This window comes from Papaver somniferum, chromosome 6 (assembly GCF_003573695.1).
Source record: "Papaver somniferum cultivar HN1 chromosome 6, ASM357369v1, whole genome shotgun sequence".
In the NCBI taxonomy this organism is placed as follows: Eukaryota; Viridiplantae; Streptophyta; class Magnoliopsida; order Ranunculales; family Papaveraceae; genus Papaver; species Papaver somniferum.
In genome coordinates this window covers 58,311,583-58,331,207 of record NC_039363.1, presented here as the reverse complement: position 1 = coordinate 58,331,207, position 19,625 = coordinate 58,311,583, and the positions used below count along the sequence as shown (strand labels likewise).

At 38.3% G+C, this 19,625-nt stretch overlaps 1 protein-coding gene across 1 annotated transcript; it reads right to left on the bottom strand.

The window, feature by feature from the left end:
• Positions 1–15,595: 15,595 nt before the first annotated feature.
• Positions 15,596–18,036, bottom strand: LOC113287668 (protochlorophyllide reductase-like). Its single transcript, XM_026536485.1, has 5 exons — positions 17,822–18,036; positions 17,602–17,679; positions 16,613–17,147; positions 16,163–16,521; positions 15,596–16,086 (listed from the first exon to the last, which is right to left on the bottom strand). The coding sequence occupies exons 1-5, from the start codon at positions 17,873–17,875 to the stop codon at positions 15,931–15,933; spliced, it is 1,182 nt and encodes a 393-aa protein (XP_026392270.1). The 5' UTR covers positions 17,876–18,036; the 3' UTR covers positions 15,596–15,930.
• Positions 18,037–19,625: the final 1,589 nt, after the last annotated feature.

Below are 19,625 nucleotides of genomic sequence, written 5' to 3'. Positions count from 1 at the left end.
ACATCAAAGAAAGGTTAGAAACCTTTAGGAGAGAGTTTAGAGTCGATGAGAGCCTAGGAGAAGCAATTATAGAGGAGACAACGCTGCTGCTGCTGCTGCCATTAAAGCTTCTGAAGAACACGAAGAACAGACTCGCAGAGTCAGTCGTTCTTCAGCAGACTTATTTTCATACCACTGTTGTTGTTTCACAGCAGTAGATAGTTATCGTTTACAGCAGTCTTAAATTACCATACCCCTTTGTAACAGTGGCGCTGTAACACCATTACAGCGTTGCAAATTTCTGTTTCATCTTATATTCATCAATAAAAACACCTATTTTAGCCATGAATTCATCTTGTGAGTGTGTCTTTGGGATGAGGAGCTAAACCCATTAGCCGAGACGACGGAGGAAGCCATTGGTCCATATTGATTGGTATAATTCTAATTTTATTATTTATTTGCAATATTATTATTTGATTATTTGCATGGAATTGAATTTGAAATATTAGTTTTTATTGAATAGTTGTGAATTATTTTGATGAAGCATGCTGGGTTTTAAAAACTCTTGATGTTTTATACTTTGTGATTACAATTATTACTTCAAAAATATATTTGAGGCAAATATTAGAATTATTTTTAAAGATAGAATTGCATGAATATTATTTAGAATTTACTATTTAATTGGTCAATGGTGGAATCCTAGTCTTGGTATTTTTTCTAAAGGTTTGAACTATTTTATTTATTTGCTTGTTTAATTTAAATCTAGAAAAATTGTTTTCTTCACAAGTCTGAAAAGACCTTGTTTACCACTACAACTACAATCACTATTTGAAAACCATCAGTGGAGATCATGGGCGAATAGTGAAAAACCATGTTTTATGATTATGGGAAGACTGGACGGTTTGTGCTCCCACTACTCCTCTACCTGTCACATGTCCGTTATTCCAGACACTTTCTCTTAATGGGCGCGTTGCACGCCGCATGTTGTAAACAGCCAGACCAATACCCTAATGAACATCCCCCGGCTATGACATGTTTGATGTCTCGAGTATTTTGTAGAAAATATGGAACAAGTTACACAAAGAATGTAACAAGTCTAACACGTTAATTGTTGAGTGGGTCTTACTTGCAAGACCTAATTATTTCGAACAATCACGCACAAGCTAGGAGGCAGGTATTCATATGTGACAAGTCAAGTCGTATGAATGAGACTTGTCGTGAGTTCATCGCTCAAAAAATAGCATACAATGCTTTTAGGTTAAATGATTAAATTATTTGTGAAATCGATATTTACCAAATATCGTTTGTAATTATGCATGTAAAGCATTGTTGTTAAGCAAGTAGCTTAAACATGATCGATGCATGTAAAGCATCATTGTTCATAGCTTTTTCAAACCAGTCACGGATTTCACGGTCTTAAAAAGGAGCGTGGCCGGCTTTGTTTGATCGACTATCAGGAGTTGCTCGAGAAGATAGGGGATGAGGTAGCCAGTCCTCATAGGAGAGGGATTACCGGTAGTCATCACGGCACCTCATTAGTTAGCTCAAATTAAATCTAGGTCGGTATAATCATCCGGTCAACTTGGACGGTTGAGATGATTTGCGGCAATTATTGACTGCCGTTGAATTATTTAAGATTTTGTAAGGAGCGCAACTAACCTACTTTGAGCAACTTCCAGAAGCTATTTGAGTAGGTTGAGGACGAGGTGATCGGTCCTCATAGGAGAGGGATGACCGGTAATCACGATAGCACTTTATTGGTCGCCCAAAATCGAATCTAGGCTGGTCGATTTGGTCGGCTAAGTTGGACGGCCGAGATCATTTTGAGACTGCCATGTACTACGGCTAACCTAATTAAGACTTTTCAAACCGTGTGACCAACCTACTTTGGGCAATGATTCGAAGCGGAACTTGCGGGCTAGGAACGACGTGATTGGTCGAGGGTAAAGATGGGTCGCCGGTGAGCATAACGACACCTCATTGGTCGCCCCAAGTGGAATCTAGACCGGCTAATTTGGACGGCCATGATTGATTTAAGACTGCCATGAGCAGTCTTAATCTAATCAAAACCCTTTTTGAATCGTTTGACTAGCCTACTTTGGCTAGCAATTGTGAATGCTGCTTGCAGGCTATGAGAGTTCTGATTGGCTGAAATAAAAGTGGGCTCGTCGGTGAGTACCACAGAACTTGTTTGGTCGCGCCAGGAGGGGGCCAAGCTTGTTAAATTGACAAGCCAAGTCGTGTGGGTCGTGATCGTCCCGCGACTTAGAAGCAGATAGATGTTACCAGAGAGATATCAGTTAGTTTGACTTCCTTGGAAGTCGTACTAGTGAAGCAGCTATCAATCAGGGCCTATTAACAAATTAACGCTCTTGCTCATCGAACATCAATGGTAGGAAAAAAGAAAGCGAGCATTTCCGGTCAAGGCCTTGGATCTCAACCGGGTTTCCCTACTCCCGTATGTGCGAGCGAGAGGAAGAAGCCTTTTTCGGACATAGAAATTCGTCGGGTAGGTATTATTCTTCTTCTTCGTATATTTTTTTTTCTTCAAGGTATAAACCCTAGTTGTATATTAGATGTGAGTGTAATAGCCACGAGTAGTTTATCAAACTTGAACATTTAGCTCGGTGTAAATGAATTTCTTTGTTAGCAACGGTAGATCGAGCATCAGCGACAACAAAGCAATCTCCCATAGTTATGATAGCAGCAAGGCGAGCAAGGAAAACTCAAAGTAGGTGCTCTTTTCTGTTTTGCACATGTAGCCCCGCAAGAGTAACTAGGAGCGTAAAAAATTTGTTTGGATTAGATGTTACCTGGAGATATTTTCGCAGCTAACCAAAGAGGTATTAATGATTTCAAAGACATGCCAAATATAGATGATGACTTTTTCGAAGTTTCCCACACGACTGCTAGGACCCATCCTGATCACATGACGATTCTTCTTGCTGGCCCAGAGGGTGTAGAAGTTGTACCATCGATCTCTCCGGAACGTGTAATAAGGTTCTGTCTTCAGAAGAATGAGTATCCAACCTCTCTAGTGTATTTCAAAATTTTCCAAACTCCATTATGCTCCTGGGATGGATGGACGAGATATATGTTCGACAATGATCATGTCAGGGCTAATCTTGGGGAGAGTAGCAGAGTTGTTGACCCTTCCGATTATAGGAGACCTTGACTTTAAGTTATTTGGTGGGCTTTTGAGTGGTATCCTATGGTACCAAAACCGGGTCGAATATTGAATGACGTGCCAAGTGTTTCCGCATTCTCATTGCTCATGTGATTTGTTTAATATTTGAGAAAAAAAGTCAGGTAAAACTTAGACAAGGTAGAGGCAGTCCCCAGGAGAGGATTGCAGGTGGCACCCGAGCACCTATAGTGATCTTCAATTCTTTGGATGTACGGGTATGTACATGCATGTTTTCCTATGTTTTATGGGTTGAATTATCTGGGTAACGTTGAACTAATCTTTCTCAACTTCTTCCGTAATTTTAGTGCTCTGGGAAGATGAATGCCTTTGTTAGACTTACGTTAGCTGCAGGTAGCCTGGATGATGCATTTACGACACTTCCAGAAGAAAAGGAGAAATATGGTGATACAGAGTCGCTTACATATGACGACGATGAAAACCGAACAGATTCAGGATTCAATGACAACGAAGGCAACACTTCTGATTATAATAGTAAAAACAGATCCAGCTCCCCAAGCAAGTTAGCAGATGGACAGGTAAGTTCATTTTCATATTCTCTTATTTCTGACTTTCTTGGAATATTAACTATTTTAATATGAAAATAGATACTTAACTCCATTATTTGGGATGATGTTGTAGGAAGGACCGAGAGATAATCCAAGGATGTATGCACCAATGATGTTAAGGATGTGACTGCGTCTTCCAGGGAAGAGGAAGGTATCATTATCATGACCGTGGACGTGAATATTCCGAATGGTAGTTCCCTCAGAACCGAAAAGGCAATAATTGTTCATTATGTTGCAGGTGTTATCTTCGACCCTCAATTTGGTGCTCCTCTTATAGATCACGTGTTAATCGGAGGGTTCATCGTGTTAGCTAAGTATGCCGAATTGTACGCACGAATATGGAAGAAGTATGGACACATTGCCACGACCAAGAAATCCAGTAACGGTGTTGTATTAGCAAAGCGCGTGGAGGAAGCTCTATCTTTAGTGGATGAGATGTGTGGTATGACCAGGCATGTTGCTTCTGAATGAGAGACCGCAGATCGGGAGTATCATTGAGACATGTGTGCAGACTTCGCGTTTAATGTTTATTGGTTCTGTAAAGGGATTTCCAAAATCCAAAATTCGTGAACTGAAATGGATGAACCTCCTTCCATGAATCTCATTAACCATAAAGAATCGGAAATTGAAAAGTTATCTCAGGAGTTGAAGTTGAAGCAGGCTGCTCTTTGGGGTATGAAAGGTGTTTTATCTAAGAAAGATGAAGTGTTGTTGAACAATTTCCCTTGAATGCCCTTATTTTCTTCCCAAAACTTTTCCCTTTATGTGTTTTGTAAAGATGAGACATTCCTTTGTGGTTTGATTTGGTTTTGAACAGGCAGGCGATTACTTTTGAAAGAATAAAGGTTTTTGTTTTGTGAACGAAATGATGCTTCACTTGTCTAATAGACTGAAATCCTAACGATGAATGCAAATTGGTACAAAAATTTCAGAGGAATTGTAAATGTTGCATGAAAATAAGGGAAATACTCGGGAAATGACAATATAACGTTTTAGGCACTGACAGGAGCCACCTAGCGTGTATTTATACTCCTTCCAGCTTGTCAGTACCAAGAAGCTTGCAATAGTCACCTTGTACGACTTCTGCAACTAGGTAGGGCTCCTGCTACTTGACCTCCAGACTTCTTATCCTCGATTGAGAGACTTCTTCTAAACATTTGATAAAATATTGAAAGGGACCAGCTTCCTCTTCACATCGCCTAGTCGTAATTGGGTTGATGATCGGATCAAGTCCCCAATTATTTATGAGATGAGGATTAGCCGGCTGTAAAAGAGGTTGTTCAATAAGACTTACTTGTGCGCGGATCCTATGGATGTACGATCTTGCATTTTCAAAAGTAATGCAGCCGCAGGCACTTTTGGACTTCCCTTCGTAGTCCCTGACTATAGTTGGACAGTGAGTAGCTTTTCGCTTCGGAATCCCTGCATCCTTCAGAGTCTGAATAGTGACAATAATGAGATCAGTGCCTACATCAATTAGAACCTTTCCGAACTCGACATCTCCAAGATAAGTAGTGGTTAAGAGTCCCCAGTCATATATGACAATCATGTCTTACAAAAGAGATTTAGGATTGGGAGCAGCTTCATCGATCGAAGGTAGTCGCTTTCCTGATACAACACAATTTAGAGCGGGAAGGATATATTGATGTTGTGCCTTGGAGAAATAGATAATTTCACATACATGCTCTATGGTTGACTGTACAATTTTGTAGACGCAGTCCCCAGAAAGCATGCAACAGCTTTTAATAGGAAGATGGTCTTTGTATACTTCTTCAGTGCCTAGTTGAAGTTCCCCTGAGTCGATCTTCTCCTGTAAGATGCGCTTCAATCTGTTGCAGTCACTTTTAGGATGGTTGGTGAACTTATGAAGGCGGCAGTACTTGGGATCTTCCATTTATTGTTTGGTAGGAGGACGTCTGATATGAGGTAGCTTGATGACACCATCTTGTATCCAGACCTCCAAGAGTTCAATCACCTCTCTCACTGGAAAGGAAAAATCCGGGAATGATCACTTGACTTGTATGAAATGGGAGTCGGATGCTTTGACTGTTGATGGTTGTTCCCCAGATGCCTTCTCTTTCCACCCTCACTAGTGATTGATTGGAGGTTGGAAATTTTATTGGAAGGACGCCTGCTTTCCTGAACATCTTTACGAGCTTCTTCATTCTGGGACGGTTTGGATCGACTGAGTAAAGCAGCAGCAGATCTCTTAACAGCTTCCAATACAATATGGGAATAAATATTTTCTAAGAAGGATGCATATAGTGGAATCACCCTTTCATCGCAAGGACTCTGATGAGAACGTGATAAATCCTACGAGTCTTCTTTATGAGTTTGAGGAAACATCTCTTGATCTTCATGAGTAGACAAGTTAGGTTGGTGGTTACCTTTCTGTTCAGCGTGAGCATAGACTTTATCTTCCTTGCCAGGAATATAAATCTTGGAAGAATGACTACTACCATCAGTATTGACCCAAAATGAACTGTTGATAATGTTTCCCTAAGAATGAATAAGTGTTAGTTCCTTTGATAGTTGATCCGTGAGGACTTTCAAAAGCATGAATACTTCGTCCCGCGTCTTGAAAATAATAGATTGATTCCTAACAATATCATTCAGGATTTTCATCAAATAGTGAATAGTTGTTAAATATTGAGAATCCATAGCCTCAACAAGGGTTTTGAATGAAAGAACGGATTCAGGAATAATTTGTGAGGTATTGTCGGTGTTGGGAGAAGTAAAATTGGGATTTAGGGTCATGAACCATTCCTAAGATCAATCATCTTGAGAAATTGGGAAAATCGAAAATAAAATTGGAAAAATGATTTTCGCAACCGAGAGATTAATCTCCCACTGTGGTCACCAATTTGTAGCAGGGTAAAAACTGATTCTACTGAAAATGGTAAATTGGGTGTGTCGATGAGAAACGAATCTAAACCCTAAACATAATGTACTGCAAATGAGTACTTTATATTCGAAAGATCAATCTGTACAATTATGGCCTAAACCAAGAAATGGTCGTTCCAGTCTTGCTTCAGTCACAAAATGAAGGAGAAAGGTTGGTCTTAGGGAGGGAAACAGAGAAGGTGCTGAGACCAGGACGATGAACTCTGCAAGGTGTGATTGTTTATAACTGGATTTCAGAAAAATTGAACTTGTTTTCTAGGTGAAAGCGATGTTCTCTGTATTCTCTGAATACTTGTATGTTCTCTGTAAAAAACTAGATTGAAAATCTATTTTTATATCAAGTCATGATCAATCACCCTGATTTCTTAGGAAGTGGGAGTTGTGAAGTATTGGATATCACGGGTGAATGGTGAAAAACTGTGTCTTATGTTTATGGGAAGACTGGACGGTTTGTGCTCCCACTACTCCTCTACCTGTCACATGTCCGCTATTCCAGACACTTTCTCTTAATGGGGACGTTGCACGCCGCATGCTGTAAACCACCAGACCAATGCCCTAATAAACATCCCCAGTTGTGACATGTTTGATGTCTCGAGTATTTTTGTAGAAAATATGGAGCAAGTTACACAAAGAATGTAATAAGTCTCACACCTTAATTGTTGAGTGGGTCTTACTTGCAAGACCTAATTATTTCGACCAATCACGCACAAGCTAGGCGGCAGGTATTCATATGTGACAACTCAAGTCATATGAATGAGACTTGCCGTGAGTCAGCGCTCAAAAAATATATACAATGCTTTTAGGTTACACAATTAAATTATTTGCAAAATCGATATTTACCAAATATCGTTTGTAATCAATGCATGTAAAGCATCGTTGTTAAGCAAGCAACTTAAACATAATTGATGCATGTAAAGCATAGTTGTTCATAGCCTGTTCAAACCAGTCGCGGATTTCACGGTCTTAAAAAGGAGCGTGACCGGCGTTGTTTGATCGACTGTCAGGAGTTTATCGAGCAGATTGGGGATGAGGTAGTCAGTCCTCATAGCAGGGGGATTTCCGGTAGTCATCACGACACCTCAATAGGTAGCTCAAATTAAATCTAGGTCGGTCAAATCAGCCGGTCAACTTGGACGGTTGAGATGATTTGCGGCAATTGTTGACTGTCGTTGAATTTATTTACAATTTCGTAAGGAGCGTGACTAACCTACTTTGAGCATCTTCCAGGAGATATTTTATTAGGTTGAGGACGAGACAATCGGTGCTCATAGAGAGGGACGGTCGGTAATCACGTTGGCACCTTATTGGTCGCCCAAAATCGGATCTAAACTGGTCGATTTGGACGGCTGAGATCATTCTGAGACTGCCATGTACTGCCGCTAACCTAATTAACACTTTTCAAGCCGTGTGACCAACCTACTTTGGGCAGTGATTCAAAGTGTAAAATGCGGGCTAGGAGTGACGTGATTGGTCGAGGGCAAGGATGGATCGCCGGTGAACATAACGGCACCTCATTGGTCTACCCAAATAGAATCTAGGCAAGCCAATTTGTCCGGCTAAGTTGGAAAAGGCCATGATTGATTTAAGACTGTCGTGAGCGGTCTTAATCTAATCGAAACCCTTTTTGAACCGTTCGACTATCCTACTTTGGCTAGCAATTGTGATTGTTGCTTGCAGGCTATGAGAGTTCTGTTTGGCTGAAATAAAAGTGGGGTCGTCGGTGAGTACCATGGAACTTGTTTGGTCGCGCCAGGAGGGGGACAAGCTTGCTAAATCGACCAGCCAAGTCGTGTGGGTCGTGATCGTTCCGCGACTGACTTGGACGGTCTGGATTATTTTTCTTAGATAAGAAGCACCGTGACTAGCCTACTTTGGCTAACAATTTGGAATAGCAGCGTGTAGGATACAAGCGATATGATTGGTCGATTGGAAAGAAGGGCTGACGGAAAACAACATGAGGCAGGTCCGGTCGGTGATGGAAGGCACCAGCTAAAGTAAACCGACCGGCCAAGTGGCGCGTTTTGCTGCTGCCTTTAATTGTCGCAGTTTCCCTTTTGTTATTTTTTCGACTTTTGGTAGAATTCTACTCCTACCAGCTCCATGATGGGCCGGTTACCTAGCTTTCCTAGGTTTAGTCTGAGACAGAGTGGATAAATATCCTTGGCGTCAGTTTTATTATGTAAATCACGGAAAATACAATTGCACGTTTACGAGAATAATTGTTGAAAGATGGTGGCCTACGATGCATACGTTCCATTTCATGAACTTTGAAATTGGTAAGTTTGTTAAACTAAAATTAAATTTATTTTTTAATAAATCTTGATTAGTGCAAAACAATTAATTAGATGATATCATTCTTGTTAAAACGAATTGATGTCAAATAATGAATGGAAGACGCTTCTTCCCTTGTTTTCAGAATCACTTGTATGAGAAGATCATAAAAAATTGAAAAGGGGTGGAATACATTTATCAGCGTTGAAGCGTTTCCTAGGGCTCAAGGTAGGCTTAAAAAATGTAGATGGATATGAGAAAATCGAATGAGTGTTTGTCTTATGGTTATAAGGTTAGACGTTCTTTCCTAACTCAACCACTATTTCTCACGTTCGTTGGCCTAAAGTGTTACAAGATCTTGATATATAGTGCACCAAATTATGATTGGGAGTCTAAAATTTTAGCAGAATTGTACAACGCCCTCGATGCAGCATCCATTGGTGTTCAAAACTCCACTGGTTTATGAGGCATCATAGAGGTAAATATCTAAATTATGATTTAGAAATTGAGTATGTTTTATGAACAAAACAAACATGGTCAATATACTAAATTATAGGTTAATTTGCAGTATTAGTGGTATACCTACTTTCATGTTGGTAAACCAATTCTTAGAGACAATACCCGTAGAGTTTCAATAATGGACATGTACCACGGGAATAACTGGGAAAGAGACACAGATAGTGAAGGGGAGCTTTCCAGTTTTGTTAATAGGTTTCAACAAATGATACAAAGCCACAAAAATGTTGTTGTTCATCCTTACAACGATTTTCCTGAGTTCGTTGATCCGCGGGTACAGATTATTCTTGGTTATTCACTCCGAATAGTTGTTTTTATGCCCGAAAATGAACAGAGTTGTTTGATATTTGGGAGAAAAATTACTTTTCCAGTTACATCATACTTTTGTAATTGAAATCTGTTAGAGCATACCTCGGTTGAACCCACCAAGCGTTGGTAGTCAAGTTTGGTTGTCATATTTTAGTGAATCAAAACTCATTTTAAGAGTCGCTTGATTATGTACTAGAGTCAACTTCATATAGGTTAGCTTGAAAGTATTAGGATATGAGACAATACAAGTATTGCGAAGACTTGAAGAAGTGAAGAAGTAAGAAGCTACAACGACAACATCATCCTTCCACTTGAGGTTAGTGATATTTGACTTGAACTGTTTTATTCCCTAATATATCTTTCAAGTCGTGCATATTAAAAACGAAACTGCGAAGCATGAACTCTCTAGATAGACATAGTATTAAGGAATACAATATGAAGTTTATTGCTTAACCATTAAACTTTATAGATAAGACATCGAAATAATCGTTTAAATGCTATTGTGATTATGTATGGGTATGAGGTGGGGATTTCATCATAGGAAACAATGTTTTACATGTGTTTTAAGGAAGTAAGTTCATAAACTTGTTTATGAATCGAAAAGAAAATCGTCAGGCTTTATTGGGATTTCTATTTATTGCATATCTTGTGAACATCCAATATGTGTGATTTAGTATAACCGCTCACGACTTATTTGTGTTCTTGGTAAAACTATTCACAAAGGCCTGACTTATGTATTGATATGACTTTTATTAGTGAAACCGATCTTAAGTAATCACCTGAGATGGTATGTTCGAGTTTGTGATTTGTTGAACCGAATATGGGTAAAGGGGAACCGATCCTATGAAGAGGTGCAACACATCACAAAGGGGAATCGATCCTTGTATGAGGTGCAGCAAGTTTGTAGCAGAAAGGGGAACCGATCCTATGGACATGTGCAACACGTTTTTAGGAAAAGGGGAACCGATCTTATGGAAATGTGCAACACATATAGTTAGATACCATATATATGTGAGGAACTTATCCTAGTACCTAGTCAACCGAATTTTGGAAAGCTAGTGTAACTATGCACAGTACTCACATGGAGGTAGAACCAAACTTGTTTTGGTAGAACCGTTAAACCCATGATTTGTGATTGAGTGTTTCTTAATCAATCGCATAGTTCTTGAAAGTCAGATGAACCAATTGTAAACTTGTTTAGAAGTGTGGCAAATTGGTTTCAAGGTTGTAAATATGAAAGAGGACTTACAAAGTAAGGATGTCGGCATACTTTGAACACGTACAGTAATGTTTATCTTTTATTGTTCAAAGTTATTCCTTAATAGCTACAGGAAGAAAATCCCAGGATCCAAATATAAATAAGTTAAGAATCTTTAATTAAGGTTGTTAATTTTATTGTAAGAAAATGAGAATTAGTAATGTGCATTTACTAGTTGAGATTTTCCAAAGAGATTTTCGGTCATTATTTTGGACAGAGCATTTCCAGGAATTATGGAAACCGAATTTGGAATATATTGAATATCTTTGAGAATATTTTCGGTTTTGGAAATTCCTTGGTGTCCAAACTTCCTTGTCAATAAATACTCAAAGTTTGCATTTCTAGCAAACTAATCCTTCGTGACAACAAACTTCCTTGGTTGTGTTGTTACTGGTGTAGCCGCCTATTCGGAGAGGAGAGTAACCTAATTAGGCGAAATCTCTTACGGCCGCTCAATTTAAAGTCTTCTTTGGGATTGAGAAGCTCTACGAGTACCGTTGGTGGGAAACTAGATAATTGCAGTTTATCTTGTGTTTTCGATTGATTTGATTGATTAACGGTATTTGAACTTTGATTGCACCTAGTTTGTTTATGCCTGAGAATCTTCTCTTCTGATATAAGATTCACTCAAACTAGATCGAAGTTTCGACAAGGATCTTTAGACTGTTGTTAGCGCTAAAGACGATCTTGTGGTAATTCATTGTTAACAGACTCCGTTCTGTGCATGATTGATCACAAGAGATTCAAGTTGTTGTGTGCAGGTGTTTATTTAAGATCTAAGAAGATATCGAAGATTTCTGATTTGGGGTTCATAATCTTTGGTGTGCACAATACTTGTTTCGGTATAAGAGGATCCAACTATAATCAGTTTATCCTTATGGTAGATTGGATTGATTAGTGGTGTAGATCAGCATCAATACAATTCTTTGTGATTAAAAGTATTGATTGCAAAATCTTAACAATTACCTTTGGTGATTGAACATAAGATAGATCTAAGAACCTGACGAAGGAATTTATGTTAAGATAAACAGAAGAGATTTTGTCCGACTCACATCACTTGGTTGAATAGAGTTGATACCGAACAGATTTGTTGTTCCTTTACTGTTTGGAATACGAACCAAAGGAATTGTTCCAAGTACGTGACTTATTTATAAGTTGGAGGCGTGGAAATACAGACGGAACTAGGTGAACTATAGGTTTAGTTGCTTGGTCTCAACTATACGAAGTTGGTTTAACTTTGTGTAGCGGCCTAATCATGAGAGTATTCAATTCTGGACAAAGTCCCGTTATTTTTCTGCATTTGCGGTTTCCTCGTTAACAAAATCTTGCTGTGTCATTTACTTTATATTTACGCATTATAATTGTTTTATTATAATTAAAGTAAATTACACAAACGTTAATTCCTATTTACTTGATAAGCAATCATATTGTGTTTGGTTAAGTCCGAACCTTTTTTATCAAGTATACATACTTCGTTGTTGTATTGTCTCGATCTCGTATCCATAGACGATCACATGAAGTGTGAACCGATTAGTTGCATTGTCTCGACTCAGTCCATAGACAATCACTTTTGGAGAAAGGACTTATAGGTAGGAAAAGTTTTAGCTTGAAGTATATTTGGGTACCCTCGCCTTTTCAATTAGTATCAGAGCAGGAAACACGAAATGATCTAACAATCTGTGTTTGGTGCGATCCAACCTATAAGAAATTGAATCCATATCTGATTCAGTTAACATTATGCAAGAGTTTGAATACTCAAAAGTTGAAGATGTTACTACTTCGTTGACTCATGATTCAGGAGTTGGGAAAACATCAGTGTCCATCTCTGATGGAAAGGAATATGCTGATAAAGAGTTGGTAAAACTCCTAAAGCCTACAAAATCTCTGTCTTCTAAAGTGGTGTTATTAAAGACATAGACAAATCTTCTTAAACAGGAGATCAGAGATAGAAACATTCAACTGAATTGTCTGGCCAAAGAGAATATGGATCTCACTGTCAAGCTAGAAGCTCTTGGTGTATTGTTAAAGAGACACATCTTATGACTCTGACGAATGATTCTGTTGTGATTTCTTTTGATGCTAAGAAAACTAAAAGTCCTTGCTCGATTTTTACAGACTGTGATAAAACCGGTTTAGTCAAATCTGAAACTAATCAAGATGATGGTAGTCTGCCTAACTACATCAAGTCAGAAGAGGATGAAAACCCAGCTTCTAGATATACTGATGATCAAGCGAAATCTTGTGCAAAGGAAACGTTGAACCGATTCCGTGAGAGTGATCTTAAGGAATACAACTTTCAGTCACTTGACGGGAAACTTATACTTCTTCAACATATGATGGTAAAATCTTTAAAGGAAGTTTCTTGTCTTAAAAAACTAAAAGATCATTCCTCAGTTGAAATTATTTCCACATAAACCATCACTCTCCCAAATTTCTTGTTTAATATACTTGTTTTCACATTCTAGTTTTCGTTTATGATTTCTTCTTGATAATCAGGAAATTTCAGGGGAAAATATGTAAAATTTCTGATACACTTTTGCTTAGAATAACCTATTTCATCAACGAAACCTGGACGAAGGGAGTACACTTGGTTTGAGAACAAACATCGTGACCTTAGAGACCTATAACCCCTGAGAACTCTATTTTACCGTGTTTAAACACTCCTTCTGTTTTTGGAAAAGTGATGTTATCGCTGACATTTGTTACAAAGCTGGTGTGCCTGCGTGTAAGGAAGTTTCTCTTGGTTTTATGTTTGATGATGACAAAGACTTGAGGCCTGCTGATATTCTTCTTCTCAACTGAGAAAATGGACAAGATGTTTGTATGGATGTCACAGGTGTTTTTCCCTTCACTGGTGAAGGTATTCGCTCTTTCGTCCCAGGAAAATCTATTTCTAGTGTGGTTTCACGTAAACGTACTAAATACTTGGACAAGTGTGTTTCACATGGTTACAGTCTGGGTGTCCTAGCTTTCTCTACTTTAGGAAAACTTGGTGAAGATACTTTGTGTTTTTTCAAGCGTTTGAAGAATTGTTAGCAACGACGCTAGTAGTGGTTTTGGTAGATTTATTTTTTATAATTATGCATAGCTATTCAAAAAGGAGTTGGAGCCCAGCCTAGCCAAAAGTTTTATATAATTTCTACAATATTTATTAAACCTATTTTTAAGGTAAAATAAAATAAATTTAAAATTTACCTATTTTTAAGCTAAAATAAAAATAAATAAATTGTAGTGTCACTTTTTCGGAATCGGACGAATAGACAAATAACAACGATTTTTTTCCATTGACCGACCATTATCCCTGTCTTATTGAGCTTTTTCCAGTAAAACAATAAGATAATAGAGGAAAATTTTGATACCGCGAGATAAAAGATGAACTGGCAGATTCACTGTTGTCGGATGCTCAAGATGCGACATCACTAAACTGCAGGTTTAACCACCGTCCAACACCCGAGTTTAAGAAAAAAAAAACTGTTGTATTGCCCGACCTATCAGTGCTGCTGCCATCTTGTGATCATAGTCTCCAGTGTCTACCTTGTTGGAAAAATTGGGTTAAATTAGAGGATGAGCAAACAGAAAAAAGAATGGTGTACCCCTGACTTCAAGGCTCTTTCGATTCTTTTAGAAAATAATTTGACCTTTCCCAATAAATTGGCGAGTACAAACGGTCTCTCGAATTATGCCTTCAGGATTCAATGAAGCCCTAACACCGTAATCGAATTCAAGGATTGTATTTCCTTGACCCGACCAAGAATCACACTGTATAAGATTCTGATGATGCTTTTTAGAGAAGAAGAAAACATATTGTTTTTTGATGATTGTAATGGGAACAATCCTTAGCTATTTATAGAGGGTTTCATGCCTTATTGGATGTCGTTTCATCTTCAACAGGCGCTATCAAAAGTCGTCATACATTAATGGGAAGAGACGCGACCGTAGAAAATATTGGAAACCGAATTAGGTCGAACACAGCCGGGAGGGGCTACGCCCCCGGACCCCGAATATCGGCAAACAATATTGAAAATATCCAACATACCTAAGCCACAAGGATCACTTGAATTCAAAAGTATTTGTAAAGGATCATCTCTGAGATCCCAAAATTCCTACAATCAGTTTGCTCTCCTCTCAAACGATTTTTATCAACAACTTAAATAATCAAATCTAGTACAACTATTGGGAGTCGAAAATCCAAAATCTAGTACAACTATTGGGAGTCCAAAATCCAGAGCTTTAATGGATATTGCTTCTCCACCACGACGAAGCAAGTGGTGCTAATAATTATGTTGATGATGATAAAGTGTATGTAATTGTTGTGCATCTAGATCATCTGAATGCATGCTTCAAAAATAAGTAAAAGTTGATTTGTATGCGACAGTTGTTTTGAAAATTTGGGTGATTAACTATGTTTGACGATGTCACATCCAACAGCAAGCTGGGAGTTCATTTTTTATCTCGCGCCGCCGAATCAAAATTTGTTCCAGATGATAGCAACGATATTTCTTATTGACGTAATCACTGTTTTGTTGAGCTTTTTTCTATAAAACGCAAAACTGCTAGTAATTTTATTTTTTTTGTGAAAAACTGTTGCAATCATAGTCTTCACCGTGTTCAAACCTGTTTTTCAGACATTGCTTTGAGCAGCTCAGCATTGATGGCATTGTTCATCAGATGTACACTAATGTCACATGTTAAATTGCTGCAGTACAGAGGAGGAGGTATTAGATTCTAAAGGGAGAAAGGCGGCATTAGATTTAGAAAGCCACAACTATCCTTCTCTTGCCTTGACCGAACTCAAATTTGTTCTAGTTTACATGTGAAAAATTGCATACAAAAAACCCACAAATTGGCCGTGTTATTCCTATTCCCGTTTACGAAGAGATCGATGATGTGATTCCTGGCCCATTACAAAGACTGACGTTGATGTTAATGACATGATTCCTTTAGGCCAAGCCGACTAGCTTTTCACTGACCTCCCACAGTTTTCGGGCCTTCTCAACATCACTAGCTTCTTCAGATAGCTGATTCTCGAAACTAGCTGAAGTCTTATTCCAGCTCCAATATACACCTGATTTTGTCAAGCTTGGTTCTCCTACCACCTGAAAGAATTGTCAACTATCATAAGTTGAGGCAATTAAACATTTCATTCCATAATATCTTTATAGCTTTTCTTACCTGTGCAAGCCTTTTGCCAGACTCTTCTTCAGATACATAACCCTTTGTGATGTACTTCTGGAAGGGTGGGAAAAGTAACCTGAACAAAGGAATATGCTCCCTAAACAAACCGGTCGTGGCAATGCAACCTGGGTAAAGTGATGCAAATGTAATCCCGGTCTCCTCGTGATAACGCCTGTGAAACTCCTGCATGGTGAGCATGTTGCATACTTTGCTATCCTTGTAGGCTTTAGCACCATCAAATTCGCCTCCATCGATCATCACTGAACTGTTGGTCCCACTCAGTCCTCCTGCCATACCTCTTAGATCACCAAGGTTTGCCTTTGGAGGCACATTCCCAGCCAATGTGTTTGTATTCCCTAGAACCTCACAAAATTCCAGTCATTATTTCCTTGGATAAATAATACGGCTTAATCTTAAAACATAAAAACAACACAGGATATTTTCTACCTGTTATTGAACCTACGATGATGAGCCGCTTAGATGGGTAATCAGAAGTTTTCAAGTCATCGAGGAGTAACCGAGCAAGAAGAAAGTGCCCCAAGTGGTTAGTACCAACACTGAGCTCAAATCCGTCAGCAGTGAATGATGGTTCCTTGGCTGTTGGCTGATAAACAGCAGCATTACATACTAACACATCAAGCGGTTTACCCGACCGCTTGAAGTTGTCAACAAACTGTCTGACACTATCAAGAGAAGAGAGGTCGAGGTGCATAACAGTGAAATTCTCTTTGTCAATTCCAGCTGATTTAGCTGCTCTTTGAGCCTTAAGGAAATCTCTACAAGCCATAATAACGTGCCATTTTCCTGTATCAGCCAGGGCTTTAGCTGTTGCTAAACCTAGTCCTGATGAAGCTCCTGTTATTATCACATTTCCTTTCCTAAGAGTTTTCTTTCCTTGTGTAGATTGATTTACCCCTGGAGTTGTTGCTGCTGTCTGGGCTCTGATTTGTCCAACAGATAACCTTTGGCTCTTCAATTCTCTCTGCATTTTCCAGTTCAGTTAAATAATGATTAATGAAGCCGAATTGTTTTAAAGACCCAAATCAGGTTTGGTCATGACGTTAACGTGTTTAAGCCGAATTATTTTGCCATAATTCACACCTATTTTGATGATAAAAGTTCTCTCATATATATATCTTAAAAAACTTCATCATCACTGAGAATCAGATTTTTTATACTATGTTAGCCATTTTGGTTCAAGAAGGTATGGCAATCATAATACCTTAATAAACATTTTAACGAATCCCCTCCCAATAATCACTAAATAACTATATTTTCATTACATATTAAACCCATGTACGTCCATATATGGTTTGCTCATCTACAAATACATTATTAACACTGGAAAAACAAATCTTGCTGATGTCTTTTTGGTCATTCTAAATTGATAAGGTAAGAAAATACAGCTGCTTTAACTTGATAATTCGTATTTATACCTTGTTTCTTATGACTAGAGGACTGAATTCAGCAAAAGAAACTCCATAGAAATCCTTCCCTGACAAATTTGATTTACCCTGCAACAATGAAGCACATAATAACACGTAACTACCACAACACAGTTCATGGTTTTAGACAAAACATGAAAAGAAAGTAACATAAACAGAAATGATTTAAACAAGTAAGAAGAAAAATGATACGGTTTCATTTAAAACAGACCTCCTTGTGGATGGAAAGACTGGATGGAAGGATAGAGGTTGCTTGAAGAGCCATTTCTAGTAAACGGAAAAAAAGAAGAAGAAACTTTTAAGTTGTACCAGAAAATGTGTAAACTTTTAGATGATATTTATTGAGTTGAGTGATTTTTATTTTTGTTATTGTTGGAGAATCTGGGACTCTACAATAGCTAATAAGTTTAAAAATGATGGTCTCATTTTGGATATAATTATTGTCATGGAAGGAGAGCAGAAGAAGATAAGATAATAATCAGTTGATGAAAGAAGCCACGTCAATGAATATCAACCAATAGGGTTTTGTATTCCAGATTTCGTCTCTGATATTTTTGTTTTTTTCATCAATTTTATTAATTTATCTCCTGTTCTGTTGGATTCTTAGAGCAACTGTAGTGGTACGATCAAAATCAAAGACCAAATACCAAAAAAAAGACCAAATTTTGGGTTTAGTCCGTATTGCTACGTTACGGTGTACGAGTAAAATTTAGTCGAGCGTACATTATACCCCCGCCTGATCCAGACGCACATATAATATCCGCCTCACCATCAGGCTCACATATAATGTCCGCCCCATTTAATTCAGGATCACATATAATGCGATCCCCACCATCAGGATCACATATAATGTGATCCCCTCCATCAGGCTCACATATAATATCCGCCCCCCATTTTGAAACCATCAGGCGCACTTTATACTTACGCCTCACTCCAAACGGTTATTATACCAACGCCCCACGCCAGACGGATTTTTAATCTCCGCTCGACCAAATTTGGTTTTGGTCTTGGTCCCAGATCAAATATAGTCTGGAATTTAGGTTTAGTCTGGTTTTTGATTTTTACTCTCTTCCACTACGTCACGTATTTGGACCGTATATTTGAGTTTAGTCGTCCATTGTGGACGCTCTTAGATGAGCTATCACCTGATTTTGGTGGACCAATGTCAGAAGCTCCTAGTTGAGGCAACGTAACGCATCCAATATATGAATTCCTAATAATCACGATAATTCGATTCGAATCGTTGATTTCATACAATGCATCCAGACATGAATCCCTTAGGAATCATGATAGTTCGATTCATTAACGACTCGTAGGGCTGATAACAAATTAATTTTTAAAAGCATAGGGCAATTTATTTTTTAACAAAATGGTGACGAAAAGATTACAAACTTAGAAACTTTTCAATACATATCAAAATTGCTAGTCCAGATTTAAGTGATACCTACTAGCGTAGGTCGGGCCAATTTTTTTTTCTAATAAGTTTGTTAATTCAATTTATTATGATTTTTCGATTTAGAAGTTTGTCATGCTCTCTGAGCAAATGCCAATCACGAAAGTATCTCGTGTTGCCAAATTTATTCAAATTTAACTTAGGAAAGATTTAGACAGACGATTGTCTTCCTTATATTATTTTGGATTTAACAACAATGATATCTCTTCAAGATATTCCAATAACGGGCGAATGAAAGCAAACTCCAGAGCTTCTTTTATCACTGATGCTCTTCTTACTTCCCCTTTCCCGAAGAGGTCCATACCTTGTCTACATGCATCCATGTAACAACAAAACCCGATGAGAAAGAAGACGAAACCTGAGAAGCGAAGGCAGTTAGGAAACTGAACTATAACAACCTTTAACAAATAATCAATGTACCTTGAAAACACAAAATACAAACCAAAAAAGAAACTCTGGATGGGACTTTAGAATTCCAGAGTTACTTATGATGGAATACATACCAGACTTCCACCTTCTTTGGTCTAAACCACCAGTAATAACATCTGCAAGGTTAACAACT

What these genes read in the sequence shown, in the direction of transcription:
- LOC113287668 (XM_026536485.1), bottom strand. Translation starts at nt 17,875, where the DNA reads ATGGCTCTTCAAGCAACCTCTATCCTTCCATCCAGTCTTTCCATCCAC. An exon ending in CTCTAGTCATAAGAAACAAG is followed by an intron (nt 17,148 to 17,601) that starts GTATAAATACGA and finishes TGGAAAATGCAG; the next exon opens with AGAGAATTGAAGAGCCAAAG. An exon ending in CTGGCAAAAGGCTTGCACAG is followed by an intron (nt 16,087 to 16,162) that starts GTAAGAAAAGCT and finishes CAATTCTTTCAG; the next exon opens with GTGGTAGGAGAACCAAGCTT.